At 34.1% G+C, this 13,681-nt stretch overlaps 1 protein-coding gene across 5 annotated transcripts in view; it reads right to left on the bottom strand.

The window, feature by feature from the left end:
• ANKHD1 (ankyrin repeat and KH domain containing 1) overlaps positions 1-13,681 on the bottom strand; it is a 147,245-nt gene that overhangs the window by 77,970 nt on the left and 55,594 nt on the right. For all 5 annotated transcript variants that reach the window (XM_077137183.1, XM_077137184.1, XM_077137186.1 and 2 more), the window contains exons 6-7: positions 7,738-7,971; positions 4,983-5,077 (exon numbers count right to left, since the gene is read on the bottom strand). In XM_077137183.1, the coding sequence (XP_076993298.1) occupies positions 4,983-5,077; positions 7,738-7,971 (329 nt within the window). The remainder of the gene's footprint in view (positions 1-4,982; positions 5,078-7,737; positions 7,972-13,681) is intronic.

Here is a 13,681-nt window from a genome sequence, read left to right as displayed (position 1 = left end):
ACCTCCTTATATTTTTCTTCATCATAAAAGTTTGCTGCAATGAGGCAAAGAATTTTATAAAGACATAAAAATCAAGATCTTATTCATTTATAAATAATCTTATCATGGGCCCATCTGCATAGATAATAAGGCAATTAACTATAAAATATTCTCATGGGGTATATCCATTCTATTCCTCTATTACCATAAATACTCATCTTTTAGTCTGAAATTCTTAATCCAAATTTTATGTAGGCCTTACCTCTTGCTGAGGCACATAAAGCCAGATGCTTGTTATTCTGTATTTTAAAAAAGTCCAAAACATTGCTAATGACAAGTAAAGAATTTTTTTAGTACAAAAATAAGATTTTATAGGTTGGGTAGTTCTCACTTTTAATAAATCTTAATTAAATATTAGATTTTAGCATCTATCAAGAGTTTCTTTATACTTAAGTAAACGACTAGCCTATCTTTAATCACTTTTGCCATTGATAGCAAAAGCAATTGACTTTGCAGTAAAATTTTAGTTTTATTAACACTTTAGATATATGTAAAATAAAATATATTTTAACCCAAATTACCATACTGGATTATTTGGTGTTTTTATACATTTCTAACTGAAAAGAAAATTTATCTACATATCAGGCAACTGTTAATATGCCTGGCTCCTTTAGGCTCCCAATGAATTGTTTTACTTAAATTCATTTGTAACGATTCTTTATAGATTCTGCTACTACCATGAGTACCTAAATTAAAAGAGGAATTGTACTAGGCATTTTCTGACATTAATGAACAATACTGTTGTGCCACAGGAAACAGAATGATTCATTTTAAAGATATAACATCAGTATTAAAATTTTTTTTAATTGTAAGACAAGTTTCAGCAGAGGAGTAGCTGTGTATTAGACTTACTCTCCTACCATAGACAAATATAAAAGCTGGAAAAAAAATTAAAGCAACTATTTAAAAGCAATGAACAACAAACAACATAAGGCTAAGATCACTGAAAGAAAGGAGCAATGAGATAATTCCTATATTCAATGTAGCATTCTCTCCCTGAAGACTCTAAATATATCACCTACTAATTGTATTGTTTACAAAAAAATTACTAGACATATGAAAGGGCAGGAAAAAGTGCTTGACAATCAAGTGATAAAATAATCAATAAAATAGACTGGGGTCAGCCATGGTGGCTCAGCAGGCAGAGTTCTCACCTGCAATGCTGGAGACCTGGGTTTGATTCCCAGTGCTTGTCCATATAAAAAAAAAAAAAAGACTGAGGAGTTGAGAGAAAAGGATTTCAAAATAACTATTACTATTGTAAAGAAAACAGAGGGGAAAAAAGGATGAAAAAATAAATTTCAACATAGAATGAGAATATAAAAACACCCTATCAGTAATTACATTAAATGTAAATTGTCTAAATAAACCAATTAAAAGACAGATTAACAGTGTATTATAAAATATGTGATCCAAACATAAGCCTTCAGCAAGAAACTAACTTCAAATGTAATGATTTAGACAGAGTGAAAGTAAAAGGATAGAAAGGTATACGATGCAAACATTTTAATAAAAGGCAAATAGGAATAGCTATATTAATATCAGATAAAGGAAACCTCAGAGCAAAGAAAATTACAAGTACTTAGAGGGACTTTATATAATGACAAAAAGGTCGATCCACCAAGAAAATAGCAATTTTTAAAATATATATGAACCAAAGAACAGAGCTCCAAAATAAGTGAAGCAAAATCTGACAGAACTGAAAGGAGAAATAGACAAATCCACAATTATACGACAAATCCACAGATATAGAAGAACTGTGCTGGTTTGAAAGGATGTATGTACCCTAGAAAAGCCATGTTTTAATCTGAATCCCATTTTGTAAAGGCAGCCATTTCTTCTAATCCCTATTCAGTACTGTATATTTGAAACTTTAATTAGATTATTATCTCCCTGGAGATGTGACTCAATCAGGAGTAGTTATTAAACTGGATTAGGTGGAGATGTGTCTCTATCCATTCTAGGTAGGTCTTGATTACTTCACTGGAATCCTATAAAAGAGGAAACATTTTGGAGAAAGCAGGAGATTCTGAGACAGCAGAGAATGCTGCAGCACCACAAAGCAGAGAGTCCACCAGCCAGTGACTTTTGGAGATGAAGAAGGAAAACACCTTCTGGGGAGCTGGAAATGAAGCTAGCAGACTCAATACCACCAATCAACAGGATCTAACTGACATTTATAAAACATTCCACATTTGTTACAAGTGTCCATGGAATATATACAAAGTTAGGCCACATCCTGACAATAAAACAAATCTCAAATTTGAAAGGTGGTAAAATCTGAGTGTGTTCTCTGACCACACTGGAATCAAATTTGAAATTGATAACAGAGAGATAAGAAGAAAATCCCCAAATACTTGGAAACTAAACAGTGTACATCAAAAAAATCCACGGAATGGATTTCCATTCCATGCTCCTAAGCTCAGGTCTCATGTTTTAAACCAGCTGAAGTGAACGTGATTTAAAATGGCCCTGAGAGAAATCAACTTACAAAATAACCTTATGAAGATGATCAATGCCTTGAAGGCAACAGAAAATCACAAAGCACATGAAGATGCAGGTAGATATGGCCCAGCAAAATGACCAAATGAAAATACTGGAGGAGAGTCAAAATTTGGAACAAGTAATCAAAAATGTTCATATAAATCTCCTTAATAAATTTAATGGGTTGCCTAATGACATAAATGATATCAAGAAGACACTAGAAGAGCATAAAGAAGAATGTGAAAGAATAAACAGAAAAATAGCAGCTCTCACAGAGACGAAAGATACTGTAGACCAAATTAAAAATATATTAGAGCCATACAACAGCAAATCTGAAGAGGCAGAAGAAAGAATAAGTGATCTAGAGGACAGCACCATTGACTTCAAATGCACAAAAGAACAAATGGCAAGAAAGATAGAAAAAAGTGGAATTGGATCTCAGGGAAACAAGAGACAACATGAAGTGCACAAATCTAAGAACCACTGGTGTCCCAGAAGGAAAAGAGAAGACTAAAAGGCTAAGAAGATTAGTTGAAGAGATAATGGGGGGAAACTTACAAAAAACAATATGCAAATCAAAGAAGCCCAATGACCCCAAACAGAATAGATTTCAATAGGCCTACTCCAAGCCACATACTAATCAGACTGTCAAATGTGAAAGCAGCAAGAGAAAAGCGATTCACTACTTAGAAGGGAAACAACATAAGAATAAATTCAGACCACTGAACAGGCAGTATGAAGGCAGTAGTATGATATACTTAACATCCTGAAAGAGAAATACAATTAAAACGGGACAATCCAATTTTAAAATGGGAAGATGATATGAATAAACATTTTTCTGAAGAGCAAAAACAAATGGGTAAAAAATATGAAGAGATATGCATCTTCTTTAGCTATAAGGGAAATGCAAATTAAAACTACAATGAAATATCATCTCACACCTGTAAGAATGGTTGCTATTAAACAAACAGGAAACTACAAATGTTGGAGAGGATGGGGAGAAATTGGGACACTTACTTACTGCTGGTGGGAATGTGCAATGGTATAGCCGCTATGGAAGACAGTTTGGCAGTTCCTTAGAAAACTATGTATCAAGTTGTTCTATGGCCCTACAATACCACTACTTGGTATATACCCAGAAGAAATGAAAGAGGTGCCACAAATGGATCGTGAATGGTATTATTCACGATCACTAAAAGATGGAAGCAATCCATCAACAGACAAGTGGATAAACAAAATGTGCTATATACATACAATGGAATATTGTGCAGGACAAAATGAGGTCCTGAGACATGACAACAAGGATAAACCTTGAGGACATACTGTTGGGTAAAATAAGCCAGATACAAAAGGATAGATACTATATGATCTTGACATTATGTCTCTGGTAAAGGTGACAATGTCAAGGCTCAGGAGAGCCAAATGAGTTGCTCTGAATAATAAGCCAAGAAGCGATCAACTCCCAGATGGAAAGTCAGTGTAACTTACTCTGATATTGTGCTCTAGTATTATATGGATAAGGATTTGGGGGACAGAAGGGGAACTTGATATTCTCCTGCCCACATTACCCTCCCTCCTTCCCCCTCCTTCTCTCTCTCCTTTTTCTCATCTCTTTTTCTTTCTCTCTTTCTCTACTTCTTTTTTTCTTCCCTCTTTCTTTTCCTAAAAATAAAAGATATCAGGCGGTGCAGTGATGGCTCAGAGGCAGAATTCTCACCTGCCATGCCAGAAACCCAGGTTCGATTCCCAGAGCTTGCCCACGCCAAAAAAAAAAAAAAAAGATATCATATTAAAAAAAAAAAAAATCAGCATAACGTTAGTAACAAAAACACTGAGTTAAAAAAAAAAGACCTAGACTTAGGCAGGGCTACCACTTACACTTGCTCAATCTACACACAACTGTGGTGGCTCTAGGACTCCCAGAACTGGTACTATGTAATTGCATGATTTAGAGCAATATTCCTCAACTGCTTTGTTTCTTAGTTTTCTCAGTTATATAATGAAGACTCTGCTCTAAGCTTCCATCTTTAAGATTTTATTTTGTATTGACAGCATTAAAGGTGATTATTCTCTCTGACACAAAATGCTTGGATTAAAAATCAAATTCTAGATTATCATCAAAAGACATAATTAAAGGCTTTAAAGGTTAACCACAGGGCATTTTAGTCAACATATTCTGAGTGTTAATTTGTTTGATAATATTTTAATATGAAGTTAGGCTATAAAACATATGAAATATAAGTCTACTATTTCCAAAATTAGTATTATCAATAATCCTAAAGCCAAATATATTAGTTTAGGATTACACCTTATTGTTTCTTCCAACAGCACAGATACTCAAATATAAACTGTTTAAAATCATGCTAAAAAATTATACAACTGAAGATTAATTCCCAAAGGTTAAACATGCATGAACTTTTATTCCCATCAAATTTCAAGTGAATGTAATTTAAAATTACCATGCAAGCCTCCATTAAAGCAGTGTGCATCTCATCTGTTTTGTGTTCTTGATCTGCACCAGCTTCAAGCAGAAAGCGAACCATATCCAAATGTCCTTCAAAAAGAAAAATACAATTTTAACCTGCATTTCCAAAGAACTGACTATTAATTTAATATATAAGTAATAAAATGGGGTATCTTTTTCTTTGATATCTATACAAAAATTTGATAGGAGAACTTATTTTGCACTCAAAAAATAAATCATTGACTTTCTAAAAAAAAAGGTCAACCCAAAATAACAAGCAGGCTCTTTTCAAGGTCTTATCAATGTTTTAATAGTTAAATTAGTCTAAAGCACATAATTCAAGTTAAGTAAAGTAACAATACTTTTTTTTTAATCAATTTAATTTATTTATCAATTCAAAACAAATAGAAATCAAATAGATTGCCAGGTAAACTATCTTGGATCATATTTTTCAGAAAATTAGTTTTAAAATAATAACCATAAATTCCTGCGGCAATGAACAGCACAGAAAACTCCATTTAAAATAATCCCTACAGATCATAACCATTAGACAACAGAACGTTCCACAAATCCTTTCTGGATAACTACATTTCCAATTCTAATTTTTTCTGAAATAGCTGGATGGTTCCATGTTTGGTTAAATCCTCATGCGAGACAGTATTCTCCGGGCTCTCCCTTTTGGTAAGCCCAGAAATTTCCAGATCATCAATTTCTGGTTTCAGTTCTCCACTTATTTCTTGCCTGTTGCATTTCACTATAAGCTGAAGGGAGAAACCAGGTCGCACTTCCCACATTTAATTCAGAAATTACTTCAGCTAAGTATCCTGGCTCATGGCTTTTAAATTCTGCCTTCTATCTAAACCCAGGACACAATTTGCCAAACTCTTTACCACTTTAAAACAAGGATCACCTTCCTTCCAGTTTGCTATAACACACGCATCATTTCTGTGTAAGGCCTTATCAGAAATATTTTTGGCGTCCACATTTCTATCAACAGTATCTTCAAAGTATTCTAGGCTTTGTCTATCAAGCTTCTCACAAATCCTCCAGAACTTTCCATTTATCCATTTAAAAAGCCATTCCAGTGAATAAAAAAGTATTTGCAAAGTCAAAAAAAACAAAATAAAATAATCCCTACCTCTTCATACATTTAATATATAAAAGGCTTTAATAAATTCAATAAGAAAACAACACTCCAGTAGAAAAATAAGTGAAGGACATGATAATTCAAAAATTCAAAAGATAATTGCAAATGAGTATTAAACCTTCCAATTAAAGAAATGTAAATTAAAATGACAGCATCTTTTACTATCAAAACGATAAATGAATGATAATACCCAGTGCTGGTGAGGGTATAGGGCAGTGTAAAGGGCGCTGTCAAACCCTGCTGGTGGGAGTACAGATTGGTTCAACCTTTCTAGAAGGCAATCTGGCAATATGTTATCAAAAGTCTTAAAAATGTCCATACCCATTGACCCAGCAATTCTACTTTTAGGAATTTATCCTAAGGAAATAATCACAGATTAAGCAAAAATGTCTGTAGACAATATTATTGCAGTGTTTGTAATAACACTGTGGGAACAACAAGTGTCCAGCAATAGGCAATTAAGGTGCATCCACTTGATGCATATGGCAGACTGTTAGTTCCCTACCTAATATCCATTCTCTTGTTCTTCTTTAATAATAGAATGCTGATTTCATCTAAGTGGCAATACGTCGATAAAAGACTGCTTTTTCCAGCCACTTTTGCAGCTGGAAGGTAGCCAATGAAAGGTAAATGGGGATTATACAGTAGTACTTATTGCAAGACTCCTTAAAGGGAGATTACTAATTGGAATTTCCAACACTCCTCAATCTGCCCTTTCCCTCCTTTTCCTTCCTAGAGTATGGACAGCTGAAGCCCCAACTACCCTTTGGACTATACGTAACACTGATAAAGAATCCACATGCTAGGATGGTAGAGCAGAAGAAGAGGATTCTGAGTTCTTGATGACAATATAACTGCCATACAAGTCCTGAACTGCCTGCCCTCAGATTTATTTTACACAGAAAATAAAAAACTTCTCTCTTATTCACATCATTAATAATTTGGGTTTTGTGACACGTGCAATCAAATCTAACCCTAATTAAAATAATGAAACACTATGTGACCATCAAAAGTCACATGGGAAAAACATATAATGAGCTGGGAAAATGATAATGATATACTGCTAAACAAAATAAGCAGGCTACAAAACAGTGTTATATATTTGTTGTTTATAAGCAGGCTTAGAAAAACACACTGGAAGATCTTACACTAAAATATTGTTTACGCGCTTATTACCCTTTGATACAACTTTTAAACATTTCTTTTCTTTGTGCTATTCTGTATTTTCAGGTTGTCTGTATCCAGTGTGTATTATTATCATCATCATTATGCATATGTATTATTTTTTAAATGAAGTCTGAAAAATCAAATACAACAAAAGTTATTAAATAATGGAAACCCTGTAAATCTGTACTAAGAGGTCTCATTGACATTATAGACTGAATAAATTTGAATTAAAATAATAAAGAAACATGTACTAAGAAATTGTACTATACGAAATAAAGGCTAAAATGGACTTTCTATATAATTTCTTACAAGCTAGATTACTTTATAGCACAGGGAAAACAAACAATATAAAATTAACTCAAATACTTAATACTCACATACTCAAAAAGTCATTAAAAAAACCAATTCTGTAAATATTCACACATATATAGAATACCTTTGTAGCATGCAAGTGTAAGAGCACTTTCTTTGAATTCATTAGAATGAGTGTTGATGCCTGCACCGTGATCTAGAAGAACTCTTGCAACTTCCACATGGCCTGCACTGGCTGCTTCCATTAAGGGAGTATGACCATTTTCATTATGATCTTCAATGTTTGCACCTTCATTAAGTAGCACTTTCACAATGTCAACAAATCCTCCAGCACAGGCATAAGTTAATGCAGTGTTTCCTAACAAAGAATAAAAATAAGTATAAAATTATAACAAGGGATACAATTATGATTGTGCTACTGCTCTAGTTATAATTCTTCATGTCCCTTACATAAACCAATAGAACTATGAGCTCAAGTGTATTTACTGCTATTGGTTATAAACATTTTAATTTTCTTATTACTAAAAATATTTTTTTAAATGGGAACAGAAACATTCTTCTACAAAAGACCACATACTGCATGATTCTATTAATATAAAATGTCTAGAAAGGGCAAATCTATAGAGGTAGAAAGTAGGTCGGTAGTAGTCAGAAACTAGGTGATTGTTAAGTGGACACAGGTATCTTTTATGTGGTGATGGAAATGTTCTAAAATTAGGTTGCGTTGATGGTTGACAGCTCTATAAATTTAATACAAATTATAACTGCACACTTAAAAAAACAGGTCAGTTTCCAGTATGTAAATTACACCTCAAAAATGCTGTTTAAAAAAAGAAAACAGTCAAAAAGAGTAAAATACGTAAGAATAAATTTAACAAAAGAAGGGCAAGACTGGTACACTGAAAACAAAACATTTTTGAAAGAAATGAAAGACTTAAATAAATGGAAGGGCATCCTATAATCACGAATCAAAAGTTCAATGCAATCCCTATTCAAAACTTGAGTTAATATTTCTTTTGGTAATCCAGTAGACTCGATTCTCGAAGATAACTACACAACTATATAGTTTTTATGGTGTTACTGTGTGAGTGCGAAAACCCTGTATCTGACACTCCCCTTATCCAGTGTAAGGTCAGATGAGCAAGAAAACAAGGACAAAAATGTATAAATAATGGGAGGATAAGAGGTCAAAAAAAACCAAGCAAAAAATATTCAATGGCAATAGTTACAGAGACAAAAAGGCAAATATTTTTGCAAGACCTTCAGAGCTTATAAGTGAAAAGTTAAAATAATTTCCACCAAAATCTCATAGAAACATATGGTACTAATGTCAGCTGCAAAGCTAAGTTCTACCTTTCTGAAGTCAAAAGTTTATGACATTCTTTTACCTCATCTCTGTTTCTTCCCCTTTGAGTACAAAAATCTCATTAAGATAAAAAAATGTATAATCACTTCTTCCTCTAAAAAAAATGTATCATTACAATTGTGTGGTGCAACTACACTTCTGAAGTACAACTCATTCCCAGTGCCATGCATTATATTACCGGCATGTGTTCAAAGTGAAGATTAATTTCCCCAAGGTGATTAAATCCTGGATGCTCAGTTCTTTTATTGGTGTGGGACTTCTATGGATATCTTTTCTTTTTTTTTGTACAAGTGGCCAATACTTATTCAGTTTCCTTTTAAGAACACAATCTTGAGCTGGCTTTTTATACAGAAACTGACAAAGTAATCCTAAAATCCATATGGAAATACAAGGGATCCAAAATAGCCAAAAGAATCTTGGAAATGAAGAACAATGTTGGAGGACTCACCCTTTCTGACTTCAAGTCTTATCATATAACTTCAATAATCAAAACAGTGTGGTACAGGTATAATGACAGACATATAGATCAACGGAATAATATTAATAATCCAGAGACAAACCCCTATATTTATGGTCAACTGATTTTCAACAAGGGTACAAGACAATTCAGTAGAGAAAGAATAATTTTTTTCAACAAATGGTTGGGACATCTGGATATCCACAAGCAAAAGGATGAAACTGGACCCTTATACCTCATATCATATATAAAAATTAACTCAAAATGGATCATAGGTCTAAATGTGAGAGCTACAACTATAAAACGCTTAAAAAAAAACAGTCATAAATCTTCATGACCTTTGATTAAGGCAATGATTTCTTGGATATGACAAAAAAACTACAACCAAAAGAAAAAAAAAGATAAATACTTGCAAAACATGTACGTGATAAGGGACTAGTTCCAGAATATTTAATAAACATCTCAAAAATAAAAAGAGAAATAATTCAATTTAAAAATGGGCAAAGGCAACTCTGTAAGTAAAATCATTACACACCTCTGCTACATGGGACATGACATCCAAGGTCTAAGTCTCCCTGGCAATGAGGGACATGATTGTCAATGATGAGCTTGGCCCTGAAAATGTGAAATCACAAGCCTACCAGACCAAAAGGGGGAAAAGAAATGTAACAAAATAAAGTAGCAGTGGCTAAGAGATTTCAAATAGAGTCGAGAGGCTATTCTGGAGGTTACTCTAATGCAAACTTTATTGCCAATTGCCATGGTATGTCAAGCCCCAACCAACAGTATTCTTGTAATATCAGGGTTATTATAACTTTATAAATCTCTCACTCACTGACTTTATTTCTCAGAAACTTAAAACCTTCAGACAGTTACTAAGCCAGAAAAGACCTGAAACCCAGAGTTGCTACTTTTTCCAAGAGTATCAATCAGTTGCATTTCCCTACCCCATAATATTGACAACACCCCTTTTCAACATAAAAGAAGTAAGAATGGCCATTGCCCAAATATTCCTAAAGAGTAGAAGGATTGAAGGAGATGGAGGAATTATATCAGAGAAGATAGGATTTAACAAATGAGTATGACTACTGAATTATTACATTGGTATTCTTTTTAGTCTCCAGTGTCTTAGAGCAGCTAGAAGAAAACAACTGAAATGGTGGAACTGCTACCGATACCATACACTCAAATTTGTTCTAAAACCACTTGTTAAAATGTACTTTGAAATTTACTGCTTTTTGTACACATTTATATGTACATTTATATTCCACAATAAAAAATGTTTTTAGGGCAGTGTAATGGTGGCTCAGCAGCAGAATTCTTGCCTGCCATGCCAGAGACCTGAGTTCAATTCCCAGAGCCTACTCATGCCAAAAAAAAAAAAAAAAAGTTTTTAGAAAATGGGTAAAGGGTTTTAAAGACATTTCTCCTCCAAAAAATATATCCAAACTGGCCAATAAGCACATGAAAAGATCCTCAGCATCATTAATCATTATGGGAATATAAATCAAACCCACAGTGAGATACCACTTCATACTAGGATGGCTAAAACAAAAACAAGATATAGTAATAAGTACTGATAATGCTGTGCAGAAACTAGTACACTCACACATTGTTATTGGGAATGTGAAATAATACATTCACTCTGGAAAAGTGTGGCAGTTCCACAAAACATTAAACATAGAATTGCCATACGATTCAGCAATTCTACTCCTATGTATATATCCAAGGGAATTAAAAACATACATTCATACAAAACCTGTACACGAATGTTGTTGGCAGCATTATTCATAATAGCCAAAAACTGGAAACAGTCTAAATGTCTATCAACTAATAATGAATGTATAAACAAAATGTGGTATATGCCTATAATAGAGTACTCTCCAGGAAAAGACAGGCATGAAGTACTAATATATACTACAACACGAATAAACCTTGAAAACGTTATGCTAAGTGAAAAAAAACAGACACAAAAGTAGCATATTATATGACTGCACTTATATGAAATGCCCAGAAAAGGCAAATCCATAGAGCACGTTTGTCAAGGGGGAGGGAAGAGAGGGGAGTGACTGCTAATGGGTATGGGGTTTCTTTATGGGGTGATGAAAACGTTTTGGAATTAGAGAGCAGCGATGGTTGTACAATTCTGTGAATATATCAAAAGCACTGAAATGTATACTTTAAAAGAGTGAATTTTATGGTATGTTAATTTTATCTAAAAAAAAAAGCTGTTAAAAAAAATTGGCTACATTTGAACTGGACCTCAAAAGATGAGTAGGATTCCCTGCTCTGGTGAAGGGGGGCATTTCAGGATCAAAGGAAAATCAAAAGCAAAAATAGGTGGCTGGAATGGTGTATCCCACAGAACTGCAATGTGGAACAGTGATTTTCATCACTAGTCTTTCCCTAGATGAATAGCTTTAGAAAAAGGAAAGAGTCCTCGGAACCTGTAATTTTTAAAAAGCTACCTGTGGTAGTTAGATTCACCTGTCAACTTGGCCAAGTGAAGGCACCTAGTTCTGTTGCTGTGGACTTGAGCCAATGGTACGTGAATCTCATCTGTTGCTAATTACATCTGCAGTCAGCTAGGAGGGGGGCCTGCTGCAGTGAATGATGTTTGATTTAACTGGCTGGTGCTTAAATGAGAGAGCACAATACAGCACAGCCTAAGCAGCTCTGCATTCCTCATCTTAGCACTCGCAGCTCAGCCCAGGCCTTTGGAGATGCAGAAAGAAGTCACCCTAGGGAAAGTTGTTGGAACCCAGGGGCCTGGAGAGAAGGCCAGCAGAGACCATCTTGGGCCTTCCCACGTAAGAAAGAACCTCAGTGGAAAATTAGCTGCCTTTCCTCTGAAGAACTAAGGAAATAAGTCCCCCTTTATTAAAAAGCAATCCATCAATGGTGTGTTGCATTCCGGCAGCTAGCAAACTAGAACACTACTCAAGTGCAATTTGTTTAAAAAAAAAAAAAAAAGATAAGCCCCTCCCTCTCTCCAGAGGTAACATTCCCATTTTAAAAATAAAAGTGCTGGACCAGCCTGGCGATTTCCAAAATTTGTTCTAAAGAACCTCAAAATGCCCTCCGGAAGACACTCAGAGAACAGAGATGTTAAGCAGATAGGAACGAGACTGTAAGCCCCCATCGAATCCTACTTAGATCATCTGCCCTTTTATCTGCATACTATTACTATATACTGTGCTTCCATAAATTATTTTGTTAAAGTAGGGTTTCTTTGGCTGAAAACAACTTTAAAAGCCACCCTAATTGGATGACCCTCAAGAATCTTCAGGGAGAAATTATAAATCTCCTTGATGGCAGCAACCTATCAACGCTGATTATTTCTCAAATGAGTAAGGATGTATTAACCAGAAGAAAGTTATGTATTTTATCATCTTAACTCAAAACCATGTTGTGGTCCAACAATCAACGAATGGCAAAAAGAAGATTTAAACTATGGAACTTTACATCAAAAATATTGGAACGAAACAGATAAACATGGCAACAGTGGTGACTACTGTGTATCCTAACTACTTCTCTGCATTTTAAAAATGTTCTTACAATGGGCATATATTATTTTTATAATCAGACAAAAATTAAGTAACTAAACCTGGTGGTTCACTTACACTTTCTAAAGTCATTGTTTTCTTTTATGTAAATATAAGCAGATACTTAAACTGATAAAAGGAACCACTTTCAGAGGTGCCAATTAAAGTATGCACCATGCTGCTCAATGGAAATTAACGACAGGCAGACTGGGTTCCCCTTTCTAAGATAAGTATTCTTATTTCATGCTTAAATAAGTTTCATATAAAAACAGAAAAAAAACAAAAAAGGGGAAACATCAGGGCTACCTTGGTGGGTGGTAGCAACAGTGATGGCAGCATTAGAAGCTGCAGTAGCAATGCCTTTTGGGGCATTTGCGGTATTGCCATAGTACTTAAGTACTTAATAGTCTGTTGGATAATTGTTTTGATTGTTTTACATATATTATTAGCATTGTTTCTTTGACTAGACAGTAATTTACTTGAAGACAGAGTTTACAACTTAATATATCTCCAACTGGCCAAGCACAGAGCTAGACATAAATATAAACTAATACATTTAGTTTTATTAACTAAACATTTAGCTTTATTAATAGTTAGTTAATAAACACAGTATTGCAAGCTTTAAAAGAGTCTGTGTATATGCCCTCTAATACTATGAACTTTTATAATTGCCTTAATATATTAAACATTTCCTAAAGAT

The sequence above is a fragment of the Tamandua tetradactyla genome, chromosome 20 (assembly GCF_023851605.1).
Source record: "Tamandua tetradactyla isolate mTamTet1 chromosome 20, mTamTet1.pri, whole genome shotgun sequence".
Taxonomy (NCBI): Eukaryota; Metazoa; Chordata; class Mammalia; order Pilosa; family Myrmecophagidae; genus Tamandua; species Tamandua tetradactyla.
The sequence above is the reverse complement of the archived record's forward strand: the minus strand, read 5'-3'. Positions and strand labels throughout refer to the sequence as shown.